Source organism: Orycteropus afer, unplaced genomic scaffold (assembly GCF_000298275.1).
Source record: "Orycteropus afer afer isolate SDZICR_OR568_19922 unplaced genomic scaffold, OryAfe1.0 scaffold00035, whole genome shotgun sequence".
Classification (NCBI taxonomy): domain Eukaryota; kingdom Metazoa; phylum Chordata; class Mammalia; order Tubulidentata; family Orycteropodidae; genus Orycteropus; species Orycteropus afer.
Window position 1 is genome coordinate 5,636,832 of NW_006921622.1, and position 16,144 is coordinate 5,652,975.

Below are 16,144 nucleotides of genomic sequence, written 5' to 3' on the forward strand. Positions count from 1 at the left end.
CTCATTGTTGTTTTGATTTGCATCTCTCTAATAGCTAATGATCGTGAGCATTTCTTCGTATGTTTGTTGGCAGCTTGAATATCCTCCCTGGTAAAGTGTCTATTCATGTCTTCTGCCCATTTTTTAATTGGATTGTTTGTCTTTTTGTTATTGAGGTTCAACCTCCTTTTCTAAGACATCCAAAACATATCAATGATTTCCTCATAAATAAGATTGTTGACTAATTTAAGGTGAAATCAGCCCTAAAAATGCAGTTAAGACTGCATTTTTTTTAATATAGATGACCTGAAAATGGTAACATTACATACACCCAGAAATGTCAAGTATAATATAACATGTATTCATTTAAATGTCAAACTGATATTAAAGTAGAGAAGTTCCTTTGTGATAGAAGCAAAGAGTATGTAGAAAAAATAAAATAGAAAGCATAATATGATTATCAGAGTTAGAGATTAAAAGAATGTGGAATAGATGAGAGAAGGAAGAGGGGGAAGAGGAAGTCCAGAAAGGTCGCAGCAGAAATAATTCAAAATTTAATCTAGAGGAACTTTTCTACAAGCCAGATGACAAAGGATTCTCACAGAAAAATCAAACCCTGCTCACAGTAAAAATAAGTATAAAGTATACATAGAAAAAAAACTACCACATATGTGAATGAGCAGATACCACATACATAAGAAATAAAACCTCAAAAATGAGAATAAAAATCTGAACAAAAAAGTAAAATTAATGCTAAAAATTATGATAGTCACCCTTCAAAATATTGCCAAAAGATCCCCATCTCCTGATGTTCACACCCTATGTGCCATCTGCTCCCATATTGTTACCAGTACGATATTGTGATCATGGCAGTGTATGATTTCTAAAGCTAGACTTTTTCTCTCTTGTTTTGGATCACTCACTCTGGAGAAAGCCAGTCATGTCAAAAAGACACTCAAGTAACTCTGTGTAGAAAGTCAGGAACTGAGGCCCGCTGGCAACAGCCAGAAGTAACTTGCCAAGCATCACTTCCAAAGTGAGAAACTTTGGAAACAGATCCTCCAACTTAAGTCAAGCCTTCAGTTGACTGAAGCCTTGGCTGACATCTTGACAGTAATCTTACAAGACTCTGAGCCAGAACCTCAATTCAAGACTCCAGTAACAATATGAAATGATAAGTGTTTAATATTTTAAAATGCTAAGGTTGAGGTAATTTATTATTCAACAATATAAAAGTAGTATAAAAGTAATTTAAAATATTAAAGAAGGATCCCATGTTCTAAGAAAATAGAATGGAATTTTTGAGAAAAAAATAATAGCAGGCAAACTTGGAAATATAAAAAAGCAGAGCTGATTATTAGCTTGCTATTGGGAAATATTCAAAATGGCCGTGGCTCAGAACAGCCCGCAGTCCACAGATCCATTTGTCTCCTTACTCACTGTTTTTGTTCAAGTTCTTCTACTAGTTGATATTTAATCCACTTCTTTATCCTTCCCTTCAAAGCTCAGGGTTCCAGAATTGTCTTCTGCATTGATTTCAATTGGTTTCTCATTGCTTTGTTGCAGAGGGTCTGTGTTGCTTGTCTGCCTATTATTCCACCACCTTGCCAGAACTCCTAAATTTATATTCTTATAACAAGAAATATATAATAATAAAGTCCAGATGCATTAAAAACTTTAAAGCCTCAAATGTGAAAAGTAAAATTATCAAAATTTCCTGAAAATATAGAAATATCTATGATGTTGGGATAGGGAAGGTTTTTTTTTTTTTTTTTTTTCCTTCAGTGAGACCGTAAATCACAATCATAAATGAAGTGAATGATAAATTAGAAGACATTAAAATCTTCTATTTTGAAAGGTACAGTAAAAAAATAGAAAGATATGTTTCAGACTGAGGAAGGATATTTGCCACCCAAAAGCTGAGTGACAGAAGTGATGCCATCCAACCCCAAGGAGGTGCACTCTCTAGTTTGCTAGGGTTTATCTTTTGGGCTATTATAGTTGATTTTCTGTCTTGAGGTAGAAATTGCCCTCCCCCCCACAACAAACCAGCTCCTTCTCACATATATTTTAGAAAATGGAATAATCACCCATTTATTAATCCCAGCCAGAAATCTGGAGTCATTCTTAGTCATACGTCTTGTGTCAGGATCCTTTTTCTTGGTCCATGTCTCTCTTTCCATTTAGATTGAGCTCCAGTAGCTTAACATTCTTGGTCTCTCTTCACTGTCTTATTTATTCCTGTTGGTGAGTTTGGAAGGAGAAAATTATCATGCATTTCTTCATTTCCTTTTGGAGCTGGCTAGCTTCAGGATGCATGAACCCTGATAATTCACAGTAGTAGATTTCTTCTACCATACAGGAAGGCCTGAAGTCATGTAGCAAATTTGAAACTTAGAGGGTATATTCACTTCTGGATTTCACACTTTGGATGATCTCTCATCTACAGATATAGTCTTTTCCTTAAGTATCAACTTCATCTGCTAAAAGTTGATATTTTCATTTATTATGTGCCATTTACTTCAGTTTTAGTTCTTAATTACTTCAGAATTTGAACTGGGATAAAGTACTGTTTATTTAACTTCTCTCAAATTTCCCACAGAGCCCAAATCCCCAGTCCTTTAGATAGGTGGTGGTGTTAGCTGCCATGAAGTCAATTCTGACCCATAGGGACTTCATGCACAACAAAATAAAACACTGCCAGGGCCTACACCATCCTCACAATCTTTGTTATGCTTGAGCTCATCATTGCAGCCACTGTGTCAATCCATCTTATTGAGGGTCTATCCCTTTTTCACTGACCCTTTGTTTTACCAAGTATGATATCCTTCTCTGGGGATTAGTCCCTCTTGATAACATGACCAAAGTACAGGAGACAAAGTTTGGCATTCTTTCTTCTAAGGAGCAATATAGCTGTACTTCCAAGACAGATTTTCTCATTCTTCTGGTAATCCATGGCATTTTCAATACTCTACCAACACCACAATTCAAAGCCATCCATTTTTCTTTAGTCTTCCATATTCATTATCCAGCTTTCACATGCGTATGAGGCTATTGAAAATACCATGGCTTGGGTCAGACATACCTTAGTCTTCAAAGTGACATTTTCACACTTTAAAGAGATCTTTTGCAGAAGATTTGGCCAGGGCAATATGTCATTTGAATTTTGGACTGTTACTTTAATAGGCATTGATTGTGGAAAGAAGTACAAAGCAATCCTTGATGACATCACTCTTTTCTCCATTTGTTGTGATGTTGCTTATTGGTCCAGTTGTATGTTTAGTTTTCTTTATATTGAGGTGTAATTCAAGTTGAAAGCTTTAATTTTTGATCTTCATTAATATCTAAGGTTGTTAATGAGTCTTCCTCCAATCCCGATGCTGCATTCTTCTTCATACAGTCCATCTTCTTGGGTTATTTGGTCAGCATACAGATTCAACAAGTATGGTGAATATTGCTCATGTTTTGCCCTTCCCTCCAAAACATTTTTTATTTGGGTTATTAATAGCCAGGATTATGAAAAAATTCTAACTTGTCTCTCTTCTCCATGTCAGAGCCACCTCCAATACATCTTCTACACTACTACTAAAATATTTCTTGAAGTGAAAATTTTATCATGTATTGGAATTTCTGCACAGCTGTTAGTTTTTATTTCAAACTTCTTTGTTGTTTTCATCTTCCCTTTATGAGCTGGTAACCATTACTCTCTAGTCCCATACCCAATACCAACAAATGCATTCTTACTATATTATATGATCTTCTTCATTCCAAATGTTCATGGTATTACAAAAAACAACAGGCCCCTGTACTTCTCCATCTTTGTAAAGTTTTTCTTATTTCTCAAAAAGACCTTGTAGCCCTCTTTAGCTAGTAACTAATCATCTTTTAAAATTTAAAGCTTAGTTTAGACATGACATTGCCAGGAAGACTTCACTGACTCCCATCTTATATAAGCCTTTTTCTGTATTCTTTTAATACACTATAATCCTTCATTCATTCATCTATTCATTGATTCACTCTGTTATCCATCTATCTTTGTGTCCATCCATCCATCATTCCATCTATTTATCTATACTTCCTTACTTCCATCCATTCATTCATCCACTCATTCAGCTGTCAATAATTATGTGGCTACCATGCAACGTGGTTTGTAATTTGTGCTGTGGATATGGGGGAATGGATTGGTATTCTTGCTTCCATGATTCATAATCTCCATCAGAAATTTATCAACAAAACTGAAATGAAACATTTATCTGACTGCTATGTCCACTAGTCTGTAAACTATTTTATGGCAGAGTTGGTATGTTTGGTTTTAGATTCATACCAACTATCATGTACAGGGAACATGAATGTCATCAATAAATGTATATTCACTTAATGTACAAATTCATGTAGTTGTGTGCATTTTTTTTCAACCTCTGTAATTTCAGAAATTATATTCTTCATTGTTCAAATACTTATACATGAGTACTTTTGGCTTGGATACCTCCTGCAAAATTGAATCTTAAATATATAATATATTAGGACATGTTTGAAACTTGGAGTCATTGTAATAGTGGAAGCACAGATTTTATTTTCATTGTGGACTAGAAAGTTTAATTGGACTTTGACTCTGGTACCTAATGCCAGAATGGAACTATTTTGATTCCTGCTGATCTTCAAACACTGCCTTTTGGCCTTTCATTTATTCAATGAGCTCTGAAAAAATTTTCACTAATTCTTACCTATCTGTTTCATCATTGATATCCAAAGTTATTTGCCATTTCTTAAGAGCAAGAACCCTAATTTATATGCTTACATAAAGGAGTTAATTAGATTAGCAAACACTACCTATAAGGTCATATAGCAAGCATACTTAGAAAAGTTTCATTGTGCAAAATCTCTTATAAAAAACTTTAAATTCTGCCAACTGATTTCTATATATTATTTCTTATTAAGGTAATTTGCCAGTGAACCTTCCAACTCCACCAGAAACTTCTGTTCCAGTAACATTACCCCCAAACAACTGCACAGACTATGAATTTGTCTGCAGGTCCAGTGGTCACTGTGTTGGAAAAATTCAGAAATGTGATTTTAGACATGACTGCCCTGACAAATCAGACGAATCATCCTGTGGTACGTGAATTCCTAAATTGTGTTTTAAATATAGCAGTAAAATAGATAAGAAAATACTAGCTACTCCTTGTAAGGAAGGTTGGGCAATCCTACTTCCGTAGTGATACTGCCTCGGAAACCCAAGGAGGGGTCGCTATGAGTCGGGTTTGACTCGATGGCACATAACAACAACAACAACAGTGTAACCTCTAAGTCAGAAGGCTAGTGGTTCAAACCCACTAGCCACTCCTCGGAAGGAAGGTGGGGCCATCTACTTCTGTAGTGATACTGCCTCAGAAATCCAAGGAGCGGTCGCTTTGAGTCGAGTCTGACTCAATGGCACAACAACAACAACAACAACAACAACAACCTCAAAGTAGCATTGCCTAACATCATAGTTTGAAATGTTTTACTTGGCTTAGAGCAATTTCTCAAAAAGAGTTATTTGCATAGAAAATTATGGAAGAATCAGCATGTATTCTTCTGTCATGGCCAACAAGAGATAAGTGCTTTTGGAGTAATATTTTGGATTACGTAAAGCTGATAGGAGATTGAGTCTGAGTGTGAGTTAGAATAGCCTACAGGTTATGCTCCTGGAGGAGAAAGTTATTTATTTCCTATACTTGAGAGGGAACGCTGGTAGCATAGTGCACTTGACTGCTAATCAGAATGCTGGCAGTTCAAACCCACCAGCCATTCCTTGGAAGGAAGATGAGGCAGTCTACTTCCGTAGTGATACTGCCTCGGAAACCCAAGGAGGGGTTGCTATGAGTCAGATCTGACTCAATGGCATATAACAATAGCAAGATACTTGATCTGAGATGAGCAAGGTAAAGACAGTTTTCTACCCCAAACCAATATTGCCCAATTATAGACTATAAATAAATATTTGGACCAATAATAAAAATATGCTAAACAATTATATCAGTTGAGCTATTAATATATGTGAATGAATACTATCTTTTCCTTTTTCGACCATCCATCACTAAAACTTCTAGGGCCATTTTGAATCTCTTGGTAGGAGTGAAACTGAGTAAAGTCAAAACTCAACTATTTCCCCCACCCTGATTAGGACCAATGGTTAGGACAGATAGGACCCTGGTTGGAAATAAAATAAGTGCACATAATTACTCTCAACTATTTCCTGCCCCTGCTTAAGACATAGGACCCCAGTTGGAGACAGATGAGTAAATACAATAAGCTAAGTTCCTTAAGAACTGAATGGAACAAAAAGCCAATTTGCATATTCTTTCCTGCTATTCCCCTAGAAATAGGTGATAAACACGTTAATGTGTCTTAGAAAACAACTTGAAAATTAACTTTGGCCCACTGACATACACAGTGGGACAGAGAAGAACAAAGTTGCTGGGAACTGACACTCTCCCCTCTGCGTAAGCCCCAATCAGCTGATGACAGGAAGCCAGTGTGACTCATCTGGTGTGCAGGCACACCGAATTAAAAAAAAGATTGTCCCTTTAAACCGAGGCAAAGGAAATTTCAGCCAGTTTCCAAATATCTCACTCCCAAATTCCTGAAATTTTTATGAATGTATATAACCCTCCCTTCTGAAACTTATAAAAACTATAATTTGATTTAGATTTAGGGAGTCAGATCTGGGTAAAAGACCCCTGCCTCCTTGCATTGCTGCTTTTACAATAAATAATTTTCTCTCCTCTTAAATACCCAGTGTGTAAACTGTTTTGGCCTGACTGCACACTGGTCAGGGACCTGCATTTGGTCCTATTTCAGGAGTTTTGAGGAAACTTTGGGGAACATTGTCTTCATGGACTTGACTTCAGGATTATAGTTTACTAGGAGCCCTGGTGGTGTAGTGGATAAGGGGCTTAACAGCTAACTAGAAGGTCAGCATTTCAAACCCACCAGCTACTCTATGGAAGGAATACTGGGAAATCTACTTCTGTAAAGATTTACAGTTTCAGAAACCAATGGGGGTTGCTATGAGTTGGAAACGACTCAATGGCAGTGAGTTGTTTTGAGTTCTTCTCTGCTCAGTATTATAATAACAGCAAATTGGAAACATTTATGCAAATTTTACCATTGCCTAAATGTACAAATATAAGAAATGTTATGTCAAATATGCAGTTCATGAGAAAGCTATTTCTAATATAGATGGAACTTTAAACAACTGAGAGACCTGGTGAAAGATGGTTTTCATTTATTGGCACTTGCCAACCTGCTATTTTTCCTAAATGAATCAAAGACAAATTATTTAACTCAAAACTGAACTTCACAGTCAAAGATAAGGCTAAGAGAACAGAACAATTAATCTGTATTTAAATGGGTGAAGTACCACATCAGAAGGAATAAATATTTTGTAATTTTTTGCACTTCTTTGTTCATTTAAGACACTTCTTTTGTAGTTGAATAGATAACCTGTATTCTTATTCAAGAACACAGAAACTCTGGTGGTGTAGTGCTTAAGGCACGTGACTGCTAACCAGAAGGCTGGCGGTTCAAACCCACCAGCCACTCCTCGGAAGGAAGACGGGGCATACTTCCTTAGTGATACTGCCTTGGAAACCCAAGGAGGGGTCGCTATGAGTCAGGTCTGAATCTGTGGCAAACAACAACATGTTATTTCTCAGGAGCTCTGGTAGCATAGTGCCTAAGGCACTTGACTGATAACCTGAAGGCTGGCAGTTCAAACCCACCAGCCACTCCTTGGAAGGACAGTTGGGCAATCTACTTCCATAGTGATAAGCACCTTGGAAATCCAAGGAGGGGTTGCTATGAGTTGGGTCCAACTTGATGGTACATAACAACAACAACAACAACATATTATTTCTCAAGTGTTTTGATAATATCATCATTGGATCCAAAACATACTGATAATACACAGTATAGTGGAACTCTTACTTATTTTATATCAGCTTTGTGAAGAAATCCTAGGACTTAAAATATCATGCAAGGTTCATATTCTATTCTTTTAATGAAGGGTAGATTTTTTTGGGGGAGGGGCTACTTAATTTATATATCCAACATAAATTAACTAACTAATGGAAACTAAAGAAAATGATTAAATCAAAGGTGATAGTGACTCACTGTGAATGAGATGGGATGGTAATTAATTCAAGTTAGGGTATTATGCTGTGTACCACAGATGGAGGATAATGCAATGGAAGATGTTGTGGTATTCATACTTTCTCATGGGAGGACACTACAGTCCTCTTGCAATCATATTTAAGTTGTACAGTTTTTGAAACTTTATATAAAATATAATTAATTACTACTAGAGCCACTCCTCGGAAGGAAGGTTGGGCAATCCTACTTCCGTAGTGATACTGCCTCGGAAACCCAAGGAGGGGTCGCTATGAGTCGGCTGACTCGACGGCACATAACAACAACAACAACAGGGAGTATCTTTAGTGAATTCAAACATCTTTGATATTACAGTTTTAGTAATGTCATTTATGATTGGATGAGAAGTTTTAATGAATTCCTTAGATTTCCTAATTGAGTGTCTACCATTAAAATACTATTTTTAAATCATGGGGATGTTTTAGAATAAACACTAATTAAATTATTACCATTTTTTGATGCCTAAACTGTATGACATTGCCTTCTCCATCTCAAAATAAGATAGAATATTATGATAGATCTGCTTATGTTCAATAATCTTTTTCTCATCTTTTTTAAAAAATGTAAATTTTTTATCTTTTTACAGATATGAGAAATGTTAATGCTATTATATTGAATCCTATATCTCTTCACAAATGTTAACATAATGATATAATCTATATTACTATCAGATTAAATAACACCTCTGAATGCCATGATTAAATAGCATTTTGAGGGAACAGCTCCTCTAAATTTACTTAAACCATGAACTCAAAGTTCTAAACGGGTAATATTATTCCTTCACTGTTTATGTCATTTAAAAATCAGAGTGCATTAAAACAACTAATATGATCACCAGGTTCTCTATAGAATGTAAAAGGATTCATTGAATTTTTTTTTTTTTTTAATTCAATGAGGGGAGAATTTAAGACAGACAGATAGACATGAGCATATTCAGAAGAGAAGAGAACAAACTCACTAAGCTTTTTTATATACAACCAACCTATGTATTTGAAAACTTACTGGGCTTGTAATTTCCTGTGATTTTATAATATAGTAATTACAGGAATCTTGAAAACTTACAGGGAAAAAGGTCCAATATAAAATTCATTATAAATATCCTAAATTGAATTTAAATAGATCAGAATTTAGAATAATCCCTTCAGAGACTGAGCTAAAGTTCAGCTTTGGAATATTGCTGGGGAAGAAAAGAGACTCGACTTTTAATAATTTAGTAATCAGTCATGCAAGCAATATTACTGCTCTGTTAGAAGAGACTGGCAATGCTTAAACTGTTGCTTTAGGATGCTGATTAAAATCTCACCTCTTTATGAAAGCAGAATGATTAAATGCTATATGCATTAATCCTATATTCCATTTACGCCTTATATTTGAATATAATAAATCCGCTTTCTTTAAGATAGTGATTATATAGATGGATTGCTTAATTACTCTGACTATGCTTAAAAGTTAGAGTTTACAATAAAAACAAAACAAGAGTAAGAGATGCTGGTGCTGATTGTTGTGTGCCGTAGAGTCGGCCCCCACTCATGGTGGCCCCTCCTTGGGTTGACGAGGCAGTATCACTACCGAAGGAGATCGCCCCATCTTCCTTCCCGGAAGTGGCTGGTGGTTCCACCAGCCTTCTGGTGAGCAGTCAAGTGCCTTAGGCACTATGCTACCAGAGAAAATGCCATTTATTAACACATTTATTGTGATTAGCTTATCTTTTCTTTTTTTCCACCCACCTTAAGTTACGGAAGTTTGCAGCTTTGAAAAACGAAACCTGTGTAAATGGTATCAGCCAATCCCAGTAAATTTATTTCAAGATTTTAACATATTCAAGTGGGGTCTTGGTAATGGAAAGAGTATTCATCATGGGGAAGAAAACCACCGGCCATCGATGGATCATACAAAGTAAGTGACTATATATTTTGACTGTGTCACTTAGGAACTATTTATTAAGTAGTTCTCAAATTGCTGACCCACATCTTACTCAAGGTTAGTGCCTTTTGTAATGATAAATACTTAAAGAATGAGAAGGTTAGGTGCATTTTAATGCAAAATTGAAAAAAAAAAATCAATAGGAAAACTACTGAGTGTACTTGTGAAAGTCATAGAAACTAGAGAAACTCATTAGGAAGTCAACAAAAATAATCTGCAGTATCACCACTGTTGAAAGCACTCTTAACATAAAAAACAAAAACCAAACTCACTTCCATCAAGTCATTCCCTACTCATAGTGATCCCGTTTGGATTTCCAAGGCTCTGGTAGTGTAGTGCCTAAGGCACTGGACTGTTAACCAGAAGGCTGGTGGTTCAAACCCACCAGCCACTCCTCAGAAGGAAGATGGAGCAATCTACTTCTGTAGTGATACTGCCTTGGCAACCCAAGGAGGGGTCACTATAAGTCGGTCCGACTCAACGGCACACAACAACAACAAATTTTTATGGAAGTAGATTGCCCAGTTTTCCTTCTGCAGAGTGGCTGGTGGGTTTGAACAGCCAACCTTCTGATTAGCAGTCAAATGCCTTTGGCACTCTGCCACCAGAGCTCCTTAATATATTGTTTTTAAATGATCTTACTCCTTCCTCCTTCCTCCTTCTCTTCCTCTTCCTGCTCTTCATTCTCTTTGCCGTCTTTGCTATTTTTTGAATCTCCCTTACTCCCCACTTCCGTCTTCCTCTTTTGCTTTCTCTCATCTTTCTGATTCTGTTTTATGTTTGCTTTATATATATATAAATACTATGAATTCAATAACTATACACATGTATGGAGAGAATTTTTTCCACTTTGCCATAAATCATGACCATGTTGCTATGCCATTAAATATTCAGCTACAACGTACTGTTCATCTCATTCTAAGGACATTTATTAACTTACTGACCAATTGCTGACTGGAGGACTTCCCAGTTAATTCCATTTTAAATGTTACTGCAAAGAATATGTTACTTAGCATATACTGCATGGCAAACATTGTTCTAGACATTGGAAATAGACCAGTGAACGGAACAAATGATCCTTGCTCTAATGGGAAAGATAAACAGTAAACAAGTAAATTAATATTGCAGGTGGTCAAAATGCTGTAGTAAAAAATGGAAGCAAGGAAGAGGGTAATGAGAGGCTGATGGGGATGAATTCTTTCTGAATGAAATCCAAATGAAAAGACCCTCACCTGAGAACTTGTCAGAAGGCCAGTGGGACTGGGATAGAATGAGCAAGGGTTAGCTACAAATCATGTGTAATATTTTTCTCTATTTTATGGCTATTAATATTTTGGACATTTTTTTTTCTTTTTTTCACTTTTGCTTTATAGCTTTGTAACCATGTTTTATATATTTTATATATCAACTCTTTGTCTATTCATTGTCTTTATTTTGTTTATAGTGTTCTATAAATTAGTTTTTATCACAGAGATTATATACATATAGTCTAAAAAGACACATAGGACTCTGGTGGCGTAGTGCCTAAGGTATTTGACTGTTAACTAGAAGGCTGGAGGTTCAAACCCACAATCCACCAGCCACTTCTTGGAAGGAAGACTGGGAAATCTATTTCCATAGAGATACTACCTCAGAAACCCATGGAGGAATCTCTATGAGTCAAATTGACATGATGGTAGTGAGTGAGTTAAAAAAGACACATGTTGATACTCTATTATGACCAACTAGTCCTTTTTCTAGCAACTCCCATTCAGTTACCAAAAGATAGCATTCTCTACCCTATGATCATGCAATTATTCATCTACCTTTTTCTACTTTTTATTAGGGATTCGTTATAGGTAGCAGGATATATATTTGTAAAATAATATGTAGCTATTTCTTGATCCAAAGAATTTTGATTTTATCTCTTGACTCCCTGCTATGATTAATTGAACCTTTACATCCTGCTCAACTCCTAATCCCCCATCTTTCCAATATATTTACATATAATGTTTATTTTATTTGTTAGCTTAGTATTAATCTGATTTAATTTTTAAATTTCTGACATTATTAGTACATGGTTGTTTCCTTTGTTTGCAATTTGGTAATAATAAGACTACAAAACTCATTGTCATCAACTCAATTCTAACTCATAGTGTCCCTACAGGACAGAGTAGGACTGCCCCATAGGGTTTCCAAGGCTGTAATCTTTATGGAAAGAGACTGCTTCATCTTTCTTCAGCAGAGTGGGTAGTGGGTTAGAACCACTGACCTTTTTGTCAGCAGCCAAATGCTTTAACCACTGTGCCCCAAAGTTCCTTTTGGTTTATATAATATAATGCCTCATATTTTTAGTTTCCTTGAAATTGTATGTGCCTAATGCTCTTTTTCTAAAATATTAGAATCATTTTCCTAATGCTCAAGTATATAATATAACCTATCTGGCTCCCCCACTTTGTTTCCCCACAGAAGCCTCTCTCTCAAGCCTTCTGCACACCTGCTCTTGTCTCTGCAGGTTTCTCTCTACCTGCTGCACTGGTATTTTCCTGGTACATACCCTTAGCCACTGTATGGTGTTAAATTCAAAGATTCTGAAACCCCAAGACTTCTTGTTTCTTATTTAAGGCTTTATTCACTATGCTGTCTCTGGTTCCTCTGTGCTCTCTTGTGAAGTTTGCTTAGTATCTCTTTTCTATATTAGAGATTTATCTCGTTTGTTTGATGATCCTTGGATCTCCATTAATGTTAAACAGTGTTTGGGTGAAGGGAAAGGCAATATACTAAAAGCAAGTGACCAACATAATAACACTAAGAAAAAGGAAGGCACTGAGAGGTGCACAAGAGGTACAGATAACAAAGATAAACACTTTTGTATATGCAATACAGCATTATCACTAATAACCAACATTAATCTATGGGAAGACACATAGGTAGACAGGCTAAATGCTCAGGTATGTCTAGGTAAAAAGTAATATACCCATGACCGTATATGTGTTTGTCAGATATTTCTACATACATATTTGTAGGTGCTATAAGAATGTCCATATATATAATACTGCTAATACAGGGCAAAGTTATGATAACTTTTTAGCCACAGCCAACCACCTTGAGGGAGTGAGTTGTTGGGCCCATTGGCTTGGTTGCAAGGGACATCAAGATGGATTGTCATAGTGTACCACACAAAAACATTGTTTTACATTCTACTTTGGTGAGTAGTAACTGGGGTCTTAAAAGCTTACAAGTAGCCATCTAAGATACAATGATTGACCTCTCCTTGTAAGGAGCAAAGAAGTAGGAAGAAAACCAAAGACACATGGAAACAATTAGTTGAAAAGACTAGTGGACCATGTGAATCAGCCTATGTGACCCTGACACTAGTACTAGATGATGCCCAGCTACCACTGTCAACCACTTAGAATGGGATCAGTACAGGAGATCCTGGATAAAGTGGGAGGAAAATGTGGAACAAAACTCAAAATCATAAAAAGACCAGGCTTACTGTTGTGATAGAGACTGGGAAACCACAAAGAGTCTGTCCCCTAGTCACCTTTCAGGCCTGGTGTTGAACTCATTCGTATGCCTTCCAGACAAACAATAGACAGGTATATAAGGTGAATATTTATACTAGGTAGGTACACTCTGTAGAACAATCAACCATGGGAGATCAGAAGGGCAGTATTTGCACAGGGAGATAGCTCAGAGGGCAGGAATGCATAGGAAAGAAGGACACAGGGAAAAGGTATCCACAGAGAGGAAGTGGTAAGAGAAGAGAGCTGTTACATTATGAGGATTGAAATCAATCACATAAAACAAAATGTGTATTAACTGTTTTATGGAAAATCAATCTGCTCTGTAAACTTTCACCCAAATCACAATTAAAAAAAAAAAAAGAAAAAATGAAAAAGTTAATTGGAAGCTCTATACAGGTGACGGGAGCCCTGGTAGCATAGTGCCAAAAGGCACTTGACTGCTAACCAGAAGCCTGGTGGTTCAAACCCACCACCCATTCTTTGGAAAGGTGATTGGGGAATCTACCTCCGTAGAGATACTGCCTCAAAGAGGGGTTGCTATGAGTCAGATCCGACTCGAGGGCAGTGAGTTTGGTTTTTGGTTTTTATACTATACTTAGGAAAACCTTTCCCACCTTAAGATTATACAATAATTCAACCTATATTATTTTCTAGTACGTGGTTAGTGTTTGATATTGTTGTTGTTGTTGTGTGCCATCGAGTCAGACCTGACTCATAGCGACCCCTCCTTGGGTTTCCGAGGTGATATCACTATGGAAGTAGATTGCCCAACCTTACTCCAAGGAGTTGCTGGTGGGTTTGAACCACCCGACTTCTGGTTAGCAATCAAGTGCCTTAGCTACTATGCTACCAGAGCTCCTGTGTTTGATATTAGTACCTTTATTTCTCCTTTTCCAGACTCTATCTTTCAAGCACTCATCTTTTTCTAACTTCTTTTCTACCTTTTATTGTCATTATCTTTTCTTTAAATTTTCCTTGTTCATTTTCTTTTCTCATTTCCATAGTGATCATTATTTTGAGTTTCTGTTATTTTATTTTGCTCTTTTATCATAATTTATGTTGGTCTTTTTTCTCTTTTCAAGGTTCATTAGTTGCTCTCTTTCACCTATTTTGTAGTCCACAAATACATTGAGTGCGTGCAGTCCTGGACGATACTATCCTTCTCATTTTCCTTTTGATGATTTCCAGGAAATATTATTGCAGAGAACAAAAGAGTGCCCAATTATATTACAGAGACTCTTTTTAAAACTTTTATGCCTCTTATATCCCTCTCTGTAGTTAAAGCTTCATGACCCCAGCTTCTATGGCAGCTGCTTCAAAGAAAGCTAATAGTGACTATGATGACCAGTCCATGACCACATTGGCTAAAATGCCATTCAAGGAAAACCACTGTGTCTGTAGTATATGATATTATCAGCACTTGATTTAAGGTAGCAGGAAAGCTACCCATAGCTCTGTATGTGTGTCGCATGTGTGTCTGTGTGAACAAAATCCCATATTAATACTGTTTTGTTTTGATCATATATATGTTGAACATTGGCAAGTAATTTTTTAACTTTCAACATTCAAATATTCTTTGAGTTGCTTCTAACTCAAAAAGGCAAAGGATATTTTTAGAAAGTTACTGTTAGCCCTGCAAATAAACCCTATTTTATTAATAATCTATATTTTTGTAAAGAAAGTGGACAGAGTAAAATCTTACTTCTAAGTAGTAAAGGTATAAGTAAGATATGGGCATATGACAACATATTATAAATTCAGAGTCCCTGGGTGATACAAATGGTTAAAGAGCTTGGCTAACATAAAGGTTGGTGGCTCAAGTCCACCCAGAGATGCCTTGGAATAAAGGCCTGGCAATGTACTTCTGAAAAAATGAGCCACTGAAAACCCTGTGGAGCAGGGTTCTACTCTGACACATGTGTCACTGTGAGTTGGCAACTGACCCAATAACAATTGGCTTTTATTACAAACCCAGTAATATAATTGCTTTTTAACTTGTATGTAGTCTCCCCACCACCACTTCTAATAGACTTCAAATTCCCTGAGGGCAGGCTATGTGATTTCTCAATTTATTGCCTTATTTCTAGATGTATAATAGATTTCAGTAATCATTTGATGAATGAATTAGATGATGATTAAGCTCAATATATTTCTATTTTAGGCTACAAGGCACAATATTCACCATGCTTTAATTTGGAATACTAAATATTTAATGTTTAAAAGATGTGCTCTACATCACAATAAACCACGGGGAAGGGGACAGTCCCTAAGCCTGCACCTCAATAACCTCCTCTCCTTTTCTCAGTTCCTTCTCTCAGCCAAAGAGGTTTGATACATTTTTCTTTGTGGTTAAAAAAAAAAAAAAAAAAAAAATCTTCAAGCTCCATTTTCAAAATTATTATATATATATATATATATATATATTTAAAGGAAAGCTTTTCTAATTTAGAAAATATCCTCCTCTCTAATGTGCAGAGAATACATTTGATGTTGTTATGTGCCATCGAGTCAGCCCCGACTCATAGCGACCCCTTCTTGGG

The 16,144-nt window shown here is 36.3% G+C and overlaps 1 protein-coding gene across 1 annotated transcript in view; it reads left to right on the forward strand.

The window, feature by feature from the left end:
* MALRD1 (MAM and LDL receptor class A domain containing 1) overlaps positions 1-16,144 on the forward strand; it is a 1,363,654-nt gene that overhangs the window by 396,431 nt on the left and 951,079 nt on the right. Inside the window, exons 20-21 of the mRNA XM_007936352.1 lie at positions 4,918-5,094; positions 9,906-10,068. Of these exons, the coding sequence (XP_007934543.1) occupies positions 4,918-5,094; positions 9,906-10,068 (340 nt within the window). The remainder of the gene's footprint in view (positions 1-4,917; positions 5,095-9,905; positions 10,069-16,144) is intronic.